The sequence below is a fragment of the Phoxinus phoxinus genome, assembly GCF_949152265.1.
Source record: "Phoxinus phoxinus genome assembly, chromosome: 18".
Classification (NCBI taxonomy): Eukaryota; Metazoa; Chordata; class Actinopteri; order Cypriniformes; family Leuciscidae; genus Phoxinus; species Phoxinus phoxinus.
In genome coordinates, this window is record NC_136893.1 from 6,191,115 (window position 1) to 6,212,078 (window position 20,964).

The 20,964-nt window shown below is 37.1% G+C and overlaps 1 protein-coding gene across 1 annotated transcript in view; it reads right to left on the minus strand.

Moving 5' to 3' along the window:
- LOC306985600 (uncharacterized protein) overlaps positions 1–20,964 on the minus strand; it is a 36,453-nt gene that overhangs the window by 6,421 nt on the left and 9,068 nt on the right. Inside the window, exons 10-13 of the mRNA XM_079588030.1 lie at positions 13,591–13,702; positions 11,444–11,534; positions 9,348–9,434; positions 4,085–4,237 (exon numbers count right to left, since the gene is read on the minus strand). Of these exons, the coding sequence (XP_079444156.1) occupies positions 4,085–4,237; positions 9,348–9,434; positions 11,444–11,534; positions 13,591–13,702 (443 nt within the window). The remainder of the gene's footprint in view (positions 1–4,084; positions 4,238–9,347; positions 9,435–11,443; positions 11,535–13,590; positions 13,703–20,964) is intronic.

Sequence of the window (20,964 nt, forward strand, 5' to 3'; positions counted from 1 at the left end):
AAATCTCCTTTAAAGTTTTCCATTTATGTTCGCAATTATGGTGCATTCACTCACAAAAATAAATGTTGTATATATTTACGGTAGGAAATTTACAAAATATCTTCATGGAACATGATCTTTCCTTAATATCCTAATAATTTTTGGCATAAAAGAAAAATCTATAATTTTGACCCATACAATGTAATGCAATGTGACCATATAATGTGACTGGTTTTGTGATCCAGGGTCACATATTAACAACAAATTCTATTGGAATCAATCATCTGTCAAGTGCAGAGTGCTATTTGTGTGCCATAAAGAGTTGCCAATGTGTTCCAAATTGGTCACTTATAAAGTTCCATAACAGTCGGGATGCTTTCTTAGCAGCTGTCTATGTTGGCAGTAGGGCAGAGGTTTGGGAACGCTTGGTCATATCTCCCCAATCAAGTATCCCATCTGACCAGAGGGTGATATATTTAGAGGATCAGGTAAACAAATATTTATCCTGGGTGTGAGTGTGCATTTGTGAGCGTTTATGCACGCACATGCACGCATTTCTGAATACCAATACCTTGCCCAAGGCCAGAGAAAGAGCGAGGTTTGACAATTCAACACCCACGTGCATATTACCATCAACTAAAAATGGAAGAAGATAATGTCCTTGTACCGAAGAGCACCTCTATTGTGCACAGTGCACATATGAAACACATTTTTTTCAAAAGGATCTCCTTGACATCTGAAGGTTCTGCTCTCTGATTAACCGTACAGACACAATGCAAATGCTGCTGGAGTAGCGCAGCCTCGCACGAGTGTTTTGAACGATTGGGAATTTGTACAGCAGGCTAAAGGGTGATAATGATCAGGAATGCATGTCTTGAGTCATCATGCAGAATAAATATAGTTGATAATTCACAAAGGTTTAACACTTATCAAATGGTAAAGTGAATCATTTAAAGGGACAGTTCACCCAAAAATTTACAAAAATAAAATAAAGTCATCATTTACTCACCCTTGTTCCAAAACTGTATGAATTTCTATCTTTTCTTTTAAAAAAATAAGATATTTTGAAGAGTATGGGTAACCAAACAGCTGATGAGCCCCATTGACTTCCAAAAAACACTATAGAAGTCAATGGGGTCCATCAACTGTTTGGTTACCCATATTCTTCAAAATATTTTCTTTTGTGTTCAGCAGAAGAAAGAAACTTGATGGTAAGTAAATGATAACAGAATACAACATTTTGGGTGAACTATCCCTTTAAGCACTGAACATTAATAAAATAGTGCTAAACACAAAACAATGCTATCTAAATTGCATCCTCTTAAAAGAAAGAATATGTAAAGTGTGTGTGCATGCCAGAAAGCATGTTCAAGAGTGATTGTTTCAACTGATCTTCATATGAAGAGGCCTGTAGAGAACACGAGTGGCAATATATCAAGCTCTCTAGACCCATTCTTTATGGTAATGCATGTAGACATGAAACCACTGCAACAATTTCAACAGCCGCTAATTTAAAACTCACAGGGGGCTAAATGCTAAACTTCAGATGGGTGGAAAATTGGGCTATACTCGGTTTCTAGTTTATGTTGTTTACCATTTCAATCCGCGGACCATACTACAAAACTAAAAGATGACCTGGAGGCATCAAATACACTGTTTGTTCAAAGCTTAGGCTTGGTTCAAAAAGGATCACTCGTATTTTGCGGTTTCAAAAAGTCCAAAAGTTTGGGGTCAGTAAGATTCTTGACTTTTATTAAGCAAGGATGCATTAATATTGATGAAAATCAAGGAAGGAAGGGAAAATTATCATGGTTTCCAGAAAAATATGAAGCAGCACAACGGTTTTCAACATTGATAATAATCATAAATGTTTCTTAGGCAGCAAATCAGCATATTATCATGATTCTGAAGGATCATCTGACACTGAAGACTGGAGTAATGATGCTAAAAAAATGATTTTGCATCACAGGAATAAATTACATTATAAAATATATTAAAATAGAAAACATTTATTTTAAATTGTAATAATATTACTGTTTTTGCTGCATTTATGGTCAAATAAATGCAGCCTCGGTGAGCATAAAAGACTTTCAAAAACATAAAAAATCTATCAAACCCCAAACCTTTGAATGGTAGTGTATTGAATATTGATTTCAAGGTATTTTATGTGATGGGAAAAGGAGAAATGGGATTTAAAAGAAACATAAAACAACAATTATTTATACAATTTAGCTGTGATTATACAAAAATATCTGACTGTACAATTCTACAATTGACCAATCAGAATCAAATATACATTAAAAAATACATATTGGTCTTAAATGTTGTGATATCTTCAAATTTCATACACTGGTAACAAACATATGATATATTAAATGATATTTTTGAAAACTGTAACTGCCTTGTAAAGTTATACTTCATCATAGAGTAAGAATGCTGTTCTCGTGCTTCTATGTGGTGTTTCTATGGAGGAAGCACAGAGACGGTGCACTCAGATTCCTCATTAGCAAAGGAGGAAGTCATTCAGCTTATTGTGGAAGTGCCCTTAAATCTTGCCACTGAGGAACTGGGTTTTCAGCATCCTAGCCGCAAAAATCGATACAAATTACCACCATGTGTCGCTAATGACTCAGCGAGCTCGGGAAAAAAGCCATGGCGCGTGGCTAATGAATTGGGCCGCTGCGGCAAGAGTTTAGAAATGAACAACAAAGAGAAACTCAGGTGCTGCGTGTCTGATTTGTGTAGTGGATGGAGTCATAAAAACATGACAAACCCATAGGGTATCGGGAATTATGTCACAATATGATACACGTCGCACTCGCAATACATATATGCCATGCAATGCTGGAATCATAACAGGGGTCTGGAAATACTAGCTTTGCGTTAGTTCTGTCGGGATGACTTGTTCAGGTACGTCACTCATGCATAAATTAGATCTCCATAATTAACAGTAATTACTTCACTCATTCGTTTTGTATTTCTGAAACAGCTTGTTTTTTTAGTCTTTGTGGTATAACTTAAAATCGTATTCACTTTCTCTATAAGTAAACTGATTTTTAACATTTATGTTTTAAGACAGACTGACCATAATCACTGCGGTTGTTAAGCAATGTTTTGTGCTTTTGGGAACTACAACAAAAAACACAGCAATTGCCCACTCCAATGAAGTACTGTGAATGATTTAATAGAGTCATTCGCTCTACACTCTCAAATGACTTATTTATTTATATATGAATATTTTTTAATACATTTACAGAATCCTGTATTTTATCTTAGGGAACAACATGAATGCAAGCTAAAATTGTTAATAAAAGGATCTTAATGATAAATGCAATATTACGGGGGGGGGGGGGGGGGGGGGAAGAATCCCAATATATCAATTAATTAATTAATTTATCAGTAAGATTGTTTAAAAATACAGTAAAAACTGTAACATCATGAAATATGATCATCATTTAAAATAATTGTTTTCTATTTGAATATATATTATAAAGTAATGTATTCCTGTGATCAAAGCTGAATATTCAGCATCATCACTCCAGTCTTCAGTGTCACATGATCCTTCAGAAATCATTCTGATATGCTGAATATTTGCTGCTCAAGAAACATTTATTATTATTATCAATGTTGTGGACACCTTCTTTGACTGAATAGAAAGTTTATTTCTACAGCATTTATTTGAAATATAAATATTTTGTAACATTATAACAGTCTTTAATGTCACTTTTGATCAATTTAATAAAACTTTGCTGAATAAAAGTATTTATTTCTTTGAAAAAACACTACTGGTTTTGAATGGTAGAATATGTGAGAAAGTGTGTTTCAGGAGATTGTTTCGGTTCATTTGTGTGCAAAGCTGTGAACACAACACAGTGTGACTAAAAACAGAGACTGCTACATGCTGAAAACAAGAAAAACCCGAACTCATATTATTAGTTACCCTTAATGCGGTTAGCAATGCTGAAAAGAGAACAACTGGAGGAGAAATGAAATCTGGTATACAAAAAAAGAAAGAAAGAGAGAGAGAGAAAAAACCCATATGCCAATAAGATGTTTTATTTTTCGCCATCCCACAAAGGTCATTTGCTGGCGGTGCGGGTCCTACCTTAGTTAAGGATGCGAGGCGAAATCCCTTGGCCCTGTCCTTGCCTGCGTTCTGGTTGAGGTAATTGCCCACAGCCAGAAGGTACTCCAGCACACTGACAAATGGCTCACAAGCCCACAGCTGCTGGCACAAGCGGATCTTCTGGATAATCAGCTGCAAGACAAACAGAGAGGCCAGAACATGTCATCTCCAACTAATCCAACTGCAAACTTTTCCCTGCCTCTCACTTAACAGCCACAGACACTTAAGCACAGCCGGATTTCTCAGCGGTCTTGTTGACACAGACCGTTCTTGTCAAGTGTATATCAGAGCCTACACAGGAAGTGCGGTAATATATTATTTCAAGCCGGAAAGAAAGTTAAAGCTGAGGATTGATAGCCGTTAGGTTAAGGGGTTCTTACTGAAGTAACAAGTATAAGGTACAATCAACGACTTCCATCCGTCAACAAGACACTTACATCAGGGCTATTCCAAAGAGTGCTTGACAATACGTGCTAAATCAAAACTCTGGACCGGAATGGTGTATTACTAAGGTTAATATTACAGAAAATGGTGCCAGTGGATAATCTATTTAAAGTCAACATGAAATCCATATTGACCCTGTTTACTTCCTTAATGCAAGTTCCTGGTGGAAAGGAAGACATTTTAGTTTTTTTTGTAATTGTTTATCAAAATATAATGGCTTGTTCGGCCTATATATAATAAATACTAGCTATTTCTGCATTGTTTTAGGCTATTACTGTAAGTAAAAGCTAGTTAATGCAGTAAATGAATGCTGGGTAATGCAATAAATGCTGTGGTGATAAAAGAAAATAATAATAAAAATTATGATCAAATAATGAATAATAATTTTTTTTAAATTAGAGAAAAAAGAAAGCATGAATGAATGAATGAACGAATGAATAAATGTGTCAATATATAAAATCTTTTTTTTTATAAACAATATCTGTTTTTAAAAAAAACATTATACAATCAAAATGGCCTGCAAATGACATTTTATGCTGAAAAATTGTGTCAGGATTTTACAGTAATGTGCACAAGTCTTGACAGTAACCTTTTTGCTCACCAACCAGTGGTTTTCCAATTTTGACATCGATACCATGGCGAAAAACTGCCATACAGATATTTTTTATATTATCTCATAATTTTTCTAACACTTTTCAAACGTATAGCTCACACTTTTCAAACACTTAAAACATTACTGACTGTGTGTATGTGAATACTTGCCAAGACCGGCATTTTGACATTATTTTGTGTGTATCTGACTGTTTAAGCAGCAACAAATAACTGAATTTGGTACTGAGAGGTGGCTTTGAGTGCCGCACTTTGGGTCTGAGCACAAAATCTGTGGGAATGAGTCAAATTATGCACAATATGCGCAATTCCACGCTGAAATTCAAGCCCTGTAACACCTACACTATTCATCCAGAGCAAATGAAATGAGTGAGTGAGGAGAGATGGGTTTGTGTGTAACTCGCTGTCGGAGAGGTGAGAGAGAGAAAACGCGGCTGGTATCGGGTGTCTATTCTGCGGAAAATGAGTATTGGTAGCGTTTCAGATATTTGAGTATCGATATGCATCGAAAAATCTATATTTTTGACAACACTATTGCACTTAGTGCACATCCACTGCTGAAATACACCCGCGTTTGCTGCAGGCGGCTGTAAATGTCAACCCTGGATACCAAAATGCATAAATGTCCATATTCACACCAATGCACTTGTCTAGAAATAAATTGCATTAGTGAAAACTAAACTCGCAGTGGATCAGGATACAGACTGATGAATATTCCCAGAACCACACTGGATTACTTCCAATTAACTTCACCAAATTAGATACCATATTCATTTAGGCTGTCTGATTAACATTCCTATTAATAACACAAGTAACAAGTTTATGGTCCTCTTGGGGCAAAGCCCTTGTGATTTAGCCAAGATAAACAGGTTTGACTGAAAGGAGTTTGCGAACGGCATTTGTGAGCTGCTTTAATTTCCATCACTGTTTGTGGTATTAGTTTGTTATTTTTCAACCCGTCTAACAAGCTGGTGCACTGAACCCCGGAGTAAAGAGCAACAGCAGAGAAAGCATCTGGAGGAAAAAGTCCGGACACACAGCTTGATTTGATGTCTACGATATATGAGACAAACCATTAGACCATATGCTCATCTGTTTCCATCATAACCTCAGCCTCGATGCATTACCTCCGAGCCCTCTCCTTCATTTCTACCTGCTGAATCACACCCTTAAACACTAATTTAACCAAATGCTAATCAAGTCCCAGTGGGTGGAAACCTCATAAGCTTCTTTCCAACACTCAAAATGAGTGATCTTCCTGCATTTTTTTTTTTTACTCTAGTTCTCTCAAACCCCTGTGTTTCGCTAACCTCATGAGCTCTTTGAGCATTGCACGCTCTCTGTTTACTAAGAGCTCACAATGCCACAAGGAGTTAGCATTCCTCAGACAGCTTTTAGACAAAGCACAACACACCTAGAGAGCTCTTCAGTATTCCCCACTCTAAGCCAGACCAATTTTCCACCCTAGCACCCAGCCTGTCATATGGTGGCTAAATCCGCCTTAATGTTACAGGTTTAAGAGTCAACCATGTCAGACAATCCCATGGATTTAATAGCAGGGGTGGAAAAAGAAGCCTGAGTACTTGTTTTGGGAACTCTTAACAATGGAAGACCTTTCCGTGGGGGTCAAAAGTTACACTGTAACATTTTCAGACACAAATATAGCATTGATCTTAAAGGGATAGATCACCCAAACATGATGACTCATCGTTCGAAACCTGTATGACTTTCACAACACAAGAGAAGATATTTTGAAGAAAGTTAGGGTCTAAAACAAACACTGACAACATTGGACCCCATTGACTTTCACTGTATAGACAAAAAAAGTATGTTCCACAGAAGAAAGTCATATCGGTTTTAAACCGTAGTAAAAGATGAAAGAATTTTTAAATTTGGGTGAATTATACATAATCTTATGTTCCTTTAAAGTGAACATGAAATCAATATGCGCTCAGTGCAATAAATCGGTGCAATTATTAAAAAAAAAAAACTAAATATAATAACTCACCTTTTAAGCTGACAAGACCATAAATAATGTTAAGCGCTAATCAAAAAATAGCCATTTAGGAATTTTAGATTTCTGTTGTAAATAATGCAGCACTTCTAAAATCTTTTAGAAATACTTAGCAATGTAATGCTTGTTAACGTGAATCTAATAAAGGTTACCAGAAAAACAGCAAATAGTGGAAGATAATGTAAATGTTAATTTCTATATTTTTAACATTTCAATTTATAAATTATCAATACATTAACTTGTTAAGGATAAACAGACATTAACAATGTGAATAATCGTATGTTTATAGATAAAAATGAACCTAGATTAATAAATGGTGTAAATATAAGTTTGTTCATTGTTAGTTCATGACACTTAAGGCATTATGAGGTTATAGAAATATGGCTAACACTTCACAATAAGGTCCCATTAGTTAATGTTGGCTAATGCATTAAATAAAAATTAAATAACAATCAGCAAATTCATTTGTTACAGTATTTATTCATATTTGTTAATGTTAGTTAGTAAAAAATACAACTTTTCATTGTTAGTTCATGTCAGCAGAGGTCCATTAAATAATATTAACAGATACAACTTTTGATTTGAATAATGTAGGCCTAGTAAAAGAAATTAACAGCAAGATTCATTGTTAGTTCATGATAACTAATGTAGTTAACTAATGTTAACAAAGGGAACCTTATTGTAAAGTGTTACCAAAACATGTCACATAACAAAGGTAAAATGGGTTGCAAATGTCGGCTGATATTGACTTAATAACTTATTAAACAGCATTACATGTGGCCCAACTGGAAAATATTGTTATTGTATATTGAGGTCATGTATATTTTAAAATAGAGCATTTAATCAGACATAGTGATGCCATCACAATCTTAGATTCTGTTTTGATATCCTTGAAAAATTAAAAATAAATAAAGTAGCCGGGATTGTCACATTGAATGCTATATGCATGTGAAACATTCTCCGTACGACTCACATCCGTCAAAGTTTGAACGATTTAAATGTCTACTGCTTCCGGCATCTTTGACGACAGTCAGTGACACCAGCGAGCAGAGAAAGGTGGACAGAACAGCAACATCGGCTAAAATAGCTGTCAATTCCCTGAGGCGAAAAAAAACGTAAGCCCTTACTGACACCCAAATGCTGAGTCAAGCCTATTTCGATGGCATATAACACCCATAACCTCTGGAAAAATCCCCGACACGTCCGTGATCCTGACCTCCACACTTTTCGTCCAGTACATAATCATCCGTTCGCACAGAAAAAGCTTCTGAAGATGAATGTCACATCTGGCATACCTTTAAACCACTACATTTGTTCATTAGAGGGATTTCGGAGCACTTAACATGAGTATTGGTGCAGAATAGAGGAGCCAGGTGGGTATAAGGGACTCAAATAAAAACTAACTTTTGAGATGCACTGAAAGTACAAGAGGGATTTCAACTTTTTTTTACCTCGCAGGTAGAGAAAGCCTTCAGAGTGCTCTTTGGGCTACATCTCCTTCTCCCCGGCACTATCTCTCTCTAACTAATAAATGACTTGAAGGAAATTTGCCATTAGAAACCCCTTCAGCCCACTCTGAGTGCTGATTCGTTGAGAACAGAACCCCTGTGTATTAACGCATGATTCTTTTTTTCACCTAAAGTCCATTTCGTTTATTTTTTCCAAGCACCTGCTGTCTGCCAAGATTATCTTTTGCATTAGTAAATGAGCTTTTTATTCTTTCTCTTTGCTTTTTTTATATCCCCCTTTCGTTCAGCCGTGTGCCTTCGCCACTATTGCGAAGCTTTAATACTTATTTCCTCCAGACGTACTGTGAGACTCGAGTTCACATGAGATTGTTTTTCCACAAACAAACTTTTCATTTTCTTCTTGTGTCAATCATAATCATCAGCGCAGTACAGTGCTAACTGCAAAACAAATGCCAGCACAACCACAAACATGCAAATGAATATATGCACACACACCACATGCTGTTTATCGGTAATAATGAATGCATCCAAAAGTGCCTCTCTATTCTTGAAAAAAAACGCATTCTATATTGGCAGCGTATTCTGAATGAGCCCTATCGGTAAGTAATTCAGTAGAGTTCAGAGAAAAACAGAGGCAAAAGGCAAGAGAAGCTGACACAAACATGACTGACAGGTGCATATGAGGTGTTTGTAATGCGAGTCTGACCGGCGTGAGGTCCTCCATACAGATGGGCAGCTCTCGCAGCGTGAGCAGCAGGTCCAGGCGGGCGCTCAGGTCCGGGATGTTACACATCTGAGGAAGAGGTGATATATCAGAAGACGGCCTGGACAATGTCACAAAGATATGCAGCGACACCTTCGCACGTGCTCTGCTTGGTACGTACGGGTGAATCTCACAAAATGAAAATGAAAAAAAATCACACCATATTTCACACCAAAATCAAAAGCGAACAAAAAGCAAATAGTATATTTTAGGACTCCTTTAAACACTTTACTATAGGATTCTGCATGTTAAGATTAGTTAATGCATGCATAGGAATCATGAAGAAACATTGAACAAGACATTTTTATAGCATTTATTAATTAATAAACTAAATATTATTAGTATATGTAGAGATAATTTTTTTGCACTTTGATGCGTTACTTTCATGACAATTATGTGAAATTTTCTTTTGCGGTTTATTTTTTCATTCACATTATTTTTAATGGTGATTCTCATTATTGTAATACAGTATTACATGCAAAAATAATGTATCACCTCTATTTTTATTAAAATCAGTAAATTAGTTATAGATACCTATGGATGTTTATGTACTTTCTATTTTAAAAAATATATATACTTTCTCACATTACGGTAATGAAAAAGATTGTTGTGCATTATATGCTCTTGAGAATTTGGCATAATGTCACAATGCAAAAAAAAAGAAAAAAAAATTATCCTGGTTTTATTAAACAGAACATACTTAATAATTTTAGTCTTATGACATGTTTTTGACATGTTGCCTGAGATTCAGTCATACACATTCAACAGGTTCCCAGATATCAGCTGAAATACAACGCATCATTGCACTCAGGTTATACACGCATATATATATATTTCAAGGTAAAGACATTTATATTTTACATGTTTTATATATTATGCATCTCACATATCTGATGCAAAGTGACCACCACTGCTGGAAGGTGTTCCAGTAAGATATCATTATGCAGGAACGATGTTTGCCGAAAATCGTGAAACACTAAAACTCACTTCTATATTCCAGCCTCAAACCTTTGGAATGGACTAGCACTGTGATTAATGTGTCACAAACTGCATGTCCATGGTTGTTAAAATGACTAAAGATTAATGTGAAACAGAAGACAGCAACTGCCAAATTCTCTTAAAAATCCCTTTATCAAGACGTGTGGTTCATTTGCAGTGTGAAGATGAAGGTTAAGAATACAAACCAACAGCTGTCAGATTAAATCCCCTCATGGATTTTTCACATAATGAGGATCAGAAAAATTCGATGCACTTAGACACATGAGAACATGGCCCTGTGCACATGGCCCAGAGTCTGTAGGTAATGTATAATGCGGACTAAAATAAATGAGAGATTTGGAAGTAGTCAATCTACGAATGCAACGTAATGACTCCATATGAGGAAATGTCATGAACTTGTAATTCCGATAAAAAGCATGAGAACTTAGACACTTAGCTCATGGTAATTTATATGGAACTAAGCTTTAGGAGCTTTCCATCTTTACTCTCCTCCCTGTTACGTTGCATTCGGAGATCGACTACTTTTGACTGACAAAATTCCAGCCACCGGAAACACTAACTGATAAAGTTAGTCGTACAAAACCTTTCTTTCAAACTCTGTGCACACAAACAATGTTGTCAATGCTCGAGTTCATGTGTAGAGCCCCTGGTGATACTTCAAGTTTCATGTTGTGTCGAGCCTTCTTAGTGTTTTAAAAACAGCGATTTTGATGCTATCATTGTAGTGCCCCTAGCACTCCCGAAAACTAAAATACGGTCAAACGTAAAAGTGGCGTTTCCATTTTGTGGCCGACCATTTTTCTCGCCGTTAAACTAGCAAAAGTGGATTCGGACACCTAAGTGTACTTGCGCCGTGCGCTTTAGACCATTCGCTTAGATCGTTAAAATAAGGAGCCATTTATTTACAAAGACGGTAGTATATAATAGTACACATTTCTTCAATTTATGCTGATTTGAAATATACACACACACATACAGTACATACATACTGTATATTACATCCATTATTTCAGCGATTAACCAGAACGTGATGTCTTTACCTCCATCATGTACTGGTCCACTACATGCAGTTCAGTCAAGTCTCCTTTATGCGATTTATACATCTCAATGTCATCTGCGGTGGGCACGTATCTGATGAGGAACACAACCAATGAAAACATGGCAAAGCACTGAAATGTCGGCCCTAATTTAGTTTTACATCGGTCCAACCTCTCTGCTTCATAAATACTTCATAGATGACCATTTTAAGCGTGCGCGAATCTAAAAGGATGTCACACAACCCTTGCTTCCCTTGTTTTTTTACAGGTTGACTGCCTAGCGAGCCTATTTTCTCCTCCAAGATTGCCTCCTTTTCTCTTTGCATCTCTCCATCTAGTCCTCTGGAAAGGGCGCGTGCTACTCTGATTTCCAGTGGCCCGAGGAACAGAGATTGATTAAAAGCCAAGTTGCAGTCAGCTTGTATAAAGTGCTCAGGTAGTTGATGTTTGGCTGCTCCTGACTTGCATCCTGCTTGAACCCAGCTCACCTCCAAAATGGACCTGTGTTCTGGTCGTTTTAGTGTGTTTCAAATCCATACCACACTGACTATTTCATGAGCCCAAGGATGTTCCGATGGAGAAACAAGCAAACTAAAGCCACCTACCATTAATATTGCAGTTTCTGCTGGGCCCATCTCGATTAAGATTGTATTCAGAAGCCCATGTGGCCGCACTTAGATTTCCATCGTATTTGGCTAAATAAATATAAATCTCAGTAGGTACATTAGATTATGCCTCCCGCTTGCAGGTCGGCCTCCAGCAGTCATATAAGGATGTTTCTTGCAGTCAAATGCAGAGGAGAAAGCATTTCTCCAGCTTCCCTCAGGGCAACTCAATAGTTTCCTTTTCCTCAAATACATCAGATAAAAGTTTTATAAGCAGGCTGTTCTGTTAAGAGAGCCTGGCATATGTTCTTTTATATTAGCATTAAAGAAACGCTATGGTGTCTTCCTCAACATGAACTGCCCGTGACTTCTTGCGGTCTCTGCGGCCTTCATTACATCTACCACTGGAGTATCTTACAAAACACAGACCTCACTCTGTTCTTTTACATTTAACTGCAGTCTGCTGATCTCAACCGCTATATTTTCATTAATATTTTATAAAAGGGTCATTAACTAATAACATGGACAAAAATCTGTTTTCAGGCATTAACATTTGAGGTTAAATATGCATGCAGGTGAAACTCGAAAAATTTGAATATCGTGCAAAAGTTCATTTATTTCAGTAATTCAACTTAAAAGGTGAAACTAATATATTATATAGACTCATTACATGCAAAGTGAGATATTTCAAGCCTTTATTTGTTATAATTTTGATGATTATGGCTTACAGCTTATGAAAACCTTTTCACAATATTCTAATTTTGAATTTGAATAACAGGGACAGCAGATGTAAAATAGCCTTTTCGCTAATGTTGGCACACTGTACATTTATTTATGTATTATTAGTGTGCATTGTCCCTGTTAAATAAACCTGAAATAAATAAATAAATGAATACAAACTATCAAATCAGTATCAAATGTGTTTACACTTGATGTAAATGGTATAATGTAGCATCTCACGCTGCTACACTAACACTACTGTTCAAAAGTTGGCGGTAAGGACATTAATAATGTTACCAAAAAAATAAAAAATTCAAATAAGTGGTTCTTTATAATTCAACTAAAAAAAATGGATCATGCTTTCCAAAATAATATTAAACAGAAAACCTGTTCTCAGCATTGATAATAAAAAACGTTTCTTGAGCACCAGTTCAGCATATTAGAATGATTTCTGAAGGATCATGTGACACTGAAGAATGGAGTAATGATGCTGAAAATTCAGTGTTTTCCTATCAGACATATTGAAGAACTTCCATAAAGTCTTGTGTCAAATAATCATTTTCAATTAAAGAGACCAGCATAACCTAGCTTGGATCAAAATGGAACTTATAAACCTCCTGTACACACTTTTTAAACTTGACTTAACATGATACAGCATCTTAAAAACATGGAAGATGCTGAAAAAGCAGCAAAACCACACCACAGCCAAAGACATCAGTCTGCATGTGTTCATAGACCAACAATTAATCAATACACATTCAAGAAATGAACTATTGTGTCAGGTGTGGAGTTTGGCAGGCTGCTTTGTCTCCATGTGTCTCTTACCTCCTGAGAGAGGCGATATGCTCGTCTGAGAGACCCCCTTCCTCTTCATTTATAATCAACAATTTGTCCTTGAGCTCTTTTGGATGCACAGGGAAACTTTTGAGGAAAATATCTGTGGGGACAGCACGCAATACATTTACACAGGTACACACACATTCAGTCTTGAGCAACTCTTGAAACAACCTCTCCTGACAGCAGCTCTCCCCACCTGCGATGAAAAACTCGGAAACAAAAGGGTTGTGTGCTTAATTACCTCTCTATACATGATCCAGGGAGGGCCAGATGCATGCTGATTTGCATTGTACAAACCCTGAATTGATGGGATTTTCATGTTACTTAATAAACCTAGCTGTGCTGAAGTTGCAAACTGAAAAAAAGGTATGAATAATGGGAGCTGTGGCGGCTGGGATGACGCTCATTACAGAGACATATTCACACTTTGATTGAGTGGCACCGGGTTCAAGGGTACAATTACAATGTTAAGCCTCTTTTTCCTGTTTGCACCAAGTTGCACTACAGAGAAACCATTAGCTGTGTGAAAGGAAGGTTCTTTCATGGCTAACATGATTGCATCTCGGCAATGAGCCAAGCAAGAAAATCTGATTTCATCCATTCTTTTAAACATGGGAGGCCATGTCACATTCATAAAAACCAACAGCCTCACAAACACAAAAACAGATTAACAGAGTATTTAGCATTCACAACCACTTTGATTGATTTGATACGGCAAAAATGAAGGGTGAGTCTAGAATTTCTTTGTAAAAAGAAAAAAATGTGACTACCACTTCACATGAGCTTGATGATTAGTTGTTTCTCTCTGAAATGTGTCACTTTGGTTTTCAGTGGCATTGCAAAGGTTGTAATTTTTACATAAAAAACGCAAAAACTCTGATTTGATTTATCTTTGTGTTTACCTCAGATATTTACTTAATGAATATAAATATAATATTTCAGTATTTTTCATTAGAACATTTCAAAGGCTATTTTTTATTTTATAATACCAATACTACACTGAAAAAGAAATAGTGAGAATAACATTGTAACCCTGTTAATTTTGCCCCAATAAAGTCCTGAAATGACCTTTAATGCAAACACTTAACTAGAGTAAATTGCAATATCTAGTTCGCCACTAGGTGGCAGTGCACAATGAAACGCTCTTCTTCTGCTGTTTTCTGTCATTCGTTTTTGCCTTAAAAAAAGCCTGGAAAAACGGGAGCCAGAGCAAAAGTAAACATTAAGATTGAAATTGATTTATAAAACGAAATATATCCTCGAGGTTGAACTACATTGAAAATTAGACGACACCTGTTGTAAAACAAAGTTATCTCGGTGAGTGAAAACTATCATTTTGTGTTGATTAGCTTGAAGCTAAAATGGTGAAATGACTAAAAAGGTTTACATTTCAATGTTACAGTGGATTACAGTGGATTAAAACAAAAAAAACAGTCTGGCTATCTACAATAGCAGTGGATGTTACCCCACAGGTACATTTTGTTGTATTCTAATTTTGGTACAATGAAAAATGCATTTTGAAAGGAAATTATTTTGTTTTGAGTCAAGTAGCCTATGTCAATTTTGAGTTACTATGCTATACTGTACTTTTGGTTGTCCAATTTCATTTCATTGATTTTTATTTTTATTTGTATTATTGAACATATGGACTTTTAAATGATGAGAAGATGGAAAAAGGACATTTAGCTGAACATTAGTTAATTTTCTGCACATTTTTGTGTAGACTGGGTTTTTTTTAGGTTTCTTCTGGTCCCGGATCCCTAGTGTTCTTTCCACCGAAGCTGGATTATTTTCTGTTCGCCCTGGTGCCTGGTTCTCTGGTCCAATGCCTCAACTAACAGCGCTGCAACGGTTCCATTGGGTGGTTTGATATGGACGTTAAGTATTGAAGGGGTGGTTGGACAGTTAAAATATTTGAGTGCACTCAAGGGTAACTAATTTTTCTTTGAAAGATTTTTTCTTTTTGTTTTGTTTCATGAGATCTCAAAAGTTGTGGTTGATTTGCTAACATGAATGTTACTAATGCTGTGTGAATTTAACTAAATATTGAATTTTGAATAAGAAAGTAAGGAAAATAAATTGAATAAGAACTACATTCAAACTTTAATATATTGTTTCGTGCTTCCTTTGGAGTGGAATCTATGAGTCTTTTGACCATATGATTAGTACATAACCAACCTCCTCATCGAATCTAGATTTAGATAACTCCTATAGTAGGTTCTTAGCCTGCCTATAAGCAGAACTACGACGGTAGGGTTACAACATCTTCACTTGCATTAACATAATTTTGTACTTTTATGCTCAAATTATATGCTGTTCATCTTATTTCAGTGATTGCACTGTAAACACCCAGAGCTGTAGAGGCTAACAGGGACTTCAGACTGCGTTCGTCACTCATGATTCCAGTAGCTCACCACAGCTGAACAGCTAAACCCCTATGAAAAGTCTTCGAGCTGTAATTGTGGCTCTAATCATGGGTTTTCGATTAGCAATTTATTTTCTTTACGGGTGGTAAATGCAGTTGGAGCAAAAAAGTTCAGATACATTAAATGGAGTACTATGATACAGCCCTTCAATTCAGAAATAGGCAGGACTTTTTGTTTTATTTATGAAGACTGTGGTTCCATCATTGTTCAAGGACTGGACTCAAGAGTGATGTTCACTTTAAAGCCATTAGCTATACTGTAGCTCTAAGAAAGATTGAAAGAGAACATATGAGAACATATACAGTCATGTGAAAAAGAAAGTACACCCTTTTGAATTCATGGTTTTATCTATCAGGAGTCCTGACGTAGAATTCAAAAGGGTGTACTTTCTTTTTCACATGACTGTATAGTGGGTCCAAGAGTCTGAGACCATTAGTGAAAATGCTTTTCTTTAGCAGCTTTCTTGTTTAAAACACAAAAAAATCCTTACAAATAAACACTATATGGACAAAAGCATTGGGACACATGACCATTACGCCAACTGGGATTGTTATGACATCACCACCACCCCACCCACCCCACCCCCGTGCAGCTATAACTCTTCTGGACAGTATTTCCACAAGATTTTGGAGTTTCCCATTTATCTGGTTGAGCATTTGTGAGGTCAAGCATTGATGTTGGACGGGAAGGTCTGGCTCGCAATATCCGTTCCAGTTCACCCCAAAGGTGTTCGATGGGGATGAGGTCAGGGCTCTGTGAGGGCCAGTCAAGTTCTTCCACACCAAAACACATCCAACCATGTCTTAATGAACCTTGCTTTGTGCACAGTCATGCTGGAATAGAAAAGGGCCTTCCCTAAAATGTGCCCACAAAGTTGGAAGCATAGCATTGTCCAAAATGTCTTGGTATGCCCAGAGAGCTGCACGGGTCCGATTTTGTAAATCCGCACCCGCCCGTACCCGCAGTGCTTAAAACCGCATCCGACCTGTTTTCCGGCAGCAGCACTAATTAAAATCCGCAACCCGACCCGACCTGCTTAAAATAAAAAAAGCTATGAAATCAGCAGAGCGTTGGTGACTTTTACACACCATGTGGCTCAGCACTCGTTGACCCCGCTATGTGACTTTAACATGGTCTTCCGCTTCGTGGCTGAGTTGCTGCTGTTCCTAACCGCTTCCACGTTCCAGTACTAACACTTACAGTTGACCATAGAATATCTAGCAGGGATGAAATTTCACAAATTGACTTATTGCGAAGGTGGCAATGTCACAGTACCACGTTTGAATTCACTGACTTCAGAATGACCCATTTTTTCACAAATGTTTGTAAATGCAGACATTATTGCTAGATGCTTGATTTTATACACCTGTGGCAATGGGTCTGCTTGAAACACCTGAATACAATAATTAAGAGGTGTGACTCAATGCTTTTGTCCATATAGTGGGCATATAGTATATAAAATAGCATGTTTTAGTACAACAGTGTGTGAAACGGTTAAATGAAAACTTTACATGATTGCAAAATCTGACCTTTTGTACAAAGTTTACATGCTCAAAGTCCATAAATTGCTGATTTAAGTAGTGATCTAGAAATCTGTAGAATCTGACATATTTCTTATTTATTTTATGCCATATATTTTCTTTACTGTGAATCTTCCAAAATCCTAAAACTTTCTGACTATTTTCTTGAAATGAAATTCTATGTATTCTCAGACTTTTGGACCCCACTGTATATACAAACTATATATCTCTGTGGAGAAAAAGTTTACTATATCACATAATTTAAGACATCAATGACAGAAACCTTTTTTCTCCTAGTAATCTAGTATTTCATGTGCGTCACCTCCTGAGTTTAAGAGATCTCAAACGGTGCAACCAAAGATACCAAAGTCTGCAATCATAAGTCCGAGATCTCATCTTAAATCTCCAGAGACACGAAAGAGCAACCTCGAAGCAATAAAACTGTCCTCTGGATAAAAGCACTGCTACTAATGATGACTCTAAGGTTGTGTTAAAAGTCTCTACAGAGACCTCAAAAGTGTCTGACATCAGTGTATTATTAGGACCTACGCATGCTAAAAATGATATCAAGAGCCAAATAAGTAGTCATATTACAGGACGTAATGAGTCAGGATGCATTAACTACATTCTCCCTCTGAGAGATTGGCAATGTTAATACAGGGGGAGCAGATCAACACAGGTGGAGCTGGGGAAGGTGGAGGGTTTCTGAAAGCACGCTGCAGATTGCAAACTGCAAACAATGGCAAGTGTTTGAATGATGAGCAGCAAGCTCATTGGCTGCTGATGCCACAGCAACCAATCAGCTGCGCTATGAAAATAACGATGTGATCGCTGACAAATAGAGTTAAGGACCAATCAGCCTGCGCCATCTAGAGTTTCATGACAGAACTTTGTATTTCAAATGAATGGTGTTTTTCCAAAGAATCCTGAAAAACACTGATCACGGTTTCCGTAAAAAATATTAAGCAGAACAACTGTTTGATAATAATAAGAAACAGATCTTGAGCACCAAATCAGCATATTAGATTTTATATTGTAGTCATTTTTCCACAATATTACTATTTTACTGTAAATTTGATCAAATAATTGCAGCCTTAAAGTAACACCAAGTATCTTTTCCTCTGCGGTCGCCCTACTGGTTGCAAGCGGAATTGTCCATTAGCGCTGTCGTAAATAATTTAGCCTACCGCAGCCTACTGTCGCACACGCACACACACGCGCACGCTCGCTGTTGATCTCCAGCACCGGCTTTGGAATCAACAATGGCCACAGACAAGGTAGAGTATGATGCATGATTTTTTTTACCGCTTCGGCCCTGACAAAAGCGTCCGAATTTGAGGAAGTGGTGGGGGAAGTGACGTATGCCGTTAAGCACTCGAATTTTGTAGTTCTTTTTGTGCACGGGTTCCGACCCGAAACCCGAAGTTACATAGTGCCAGTAAAAGCTATACAGACCCCGTCAGGCTATGGCAGACGTGTCATTTAACTTATTTTAAGTCGATGTACCATCACAAGGGTCTTGGAAATATATTATGAAGGTTGAAAACCTACTTAGTGTTACTTTAATGAGCATAGAGACTTTAAAAACAATAAAATATCTAACTGACCCCAAACTTTTGAACGATAGTGTACAATGTTCTTAAAATACTGCTTCTGTAGGCAACTCACTTTTTTAAGTCACCCTGAGGCAAAAATCAAGCTTTTAATGTTGTTTATGTCTATGTGGTGTTTTTAATGTGCTTTAAGACAAACCATGTGTAAATTCATAAGTCAGTGGGTATTTTCTCCTTAAAACTTTTTTTTTAAAGGAAAAACTTTGAATACTTTGAATAATATGTATATCATAACCATTCTGGACACTATGATTTGTAGTAGTTTTGATTATTTATTCGCACGTGGGGGTGGTAAAGTTTAGCCGAAACCACTGCTTACGGATAGAAAGCAGATTCATGATAAGACCCAGACACGAGTGAAATGCACAATCCCATAATTCCTCCATCTGTATGTTCACCGCATAGCCATCCGTGTGCAGAGCAACTTTGAGCTACATCTGCTTACAATGTGTCTCTGTGGAATAAAGCTACGCGGTAATTAACTAAGAGGCATCGCATTTATAACCGTCTGTAATTTCAGTAATGCTTCGGCGAAACTCTGAGATACCTAAATATACATAAACAACGAATGTCATAATACTGATTCGGTCACAGACGTGAAAAACTAGGGGACATCCGCAACCACGGATGCCATCATCCAAGAACTCCTACGAGCTCAATCACCTCGCGAGTCTCTTTCCTTTTTCATGCAGTCGGGGGAGTTTTCTGGCTGAGTTATTACTGATCAACATGCAATATTCATCTGAGAAGGCATTATCATTTTGCCGAGCTCCGTAGCCCTTTGCCCCTTCGTGTTAGACTGGCTGAGAGATAAATTGCCTGGGGGTTGCTCTGGGCCCTGATTGCCTACCGCCGCAACTTGTCAGAGGCAGGGGAAGAGGACACTTGGAAGGGAAGAGATAGCTGACACATAGGCAAGTAAGGATGCCATGCATTTTTCATAGCGCTCCCCTAATTGAGGCACCTGTGAGAGAAACTCACAGCCGTTTGGTTGCTGCTGGTGTTATTGTTTTCGTTCAGATTTACAAGGATTTGCTCGCTTTTGAAATCCAATCTCTTTTCTTCCATGCTTTACCTCTTTGTGAAGAGCTAAGGTGAAAATAGAACGTCAAATTTGTGGGAATGTCTTGTTTTTGGTGCAGAACTTTGCACAAAAGCACTTTTAAACTCTCATTTTAGTTTTAAGTACACTTTAGGTAATTCAAAGAGACTCAAAATGGTGCTTGTCTATTAGAATCCAACAGTCAAGCACAAAATGTGGCCTCAAATTTTTTTATAACATTTTCTAGGGATGTTTTAAATAGTAATAGCAGAGATCACAAGGACCTACTTTCATTTGCAAATCATCTTTAATGCTTTTTTGAGTCAGCGGACGCTAAGTAAAAAGCATTACAAAGCTTCTGATGCTATTCAAGTCTCACACACTAGCAAGAATCAAGCAAAAATAAAATTAGATCCAAATAAACAGGGTGGTCAAAAATAACTGATGCTTTGTGCTGCTACCTCTGACGTGCCTAAGAGAACATCAGCGTCCTTATTGTCCAAGATAGAGCTTGGCTTCTGGGAAACGCGCATCACAAAGAGGTATTTTCACCAGAACACTTGAAACCCAGCGTGATGAATCAACATATTCCATGCTTTAGGTTGGAGGACACTGGAACATTGCAGTAACTTTTTTATGCTGCAATTTCCAAGTAGTCTATCTGTCAGTTTGATGCAACACTGCCACCTAGTTGTATCTTTTAGAGCTGTTAAGATGGTCAACAGACCAGATTTATCAGGTTGAGATCTTTTTTTGTGGTC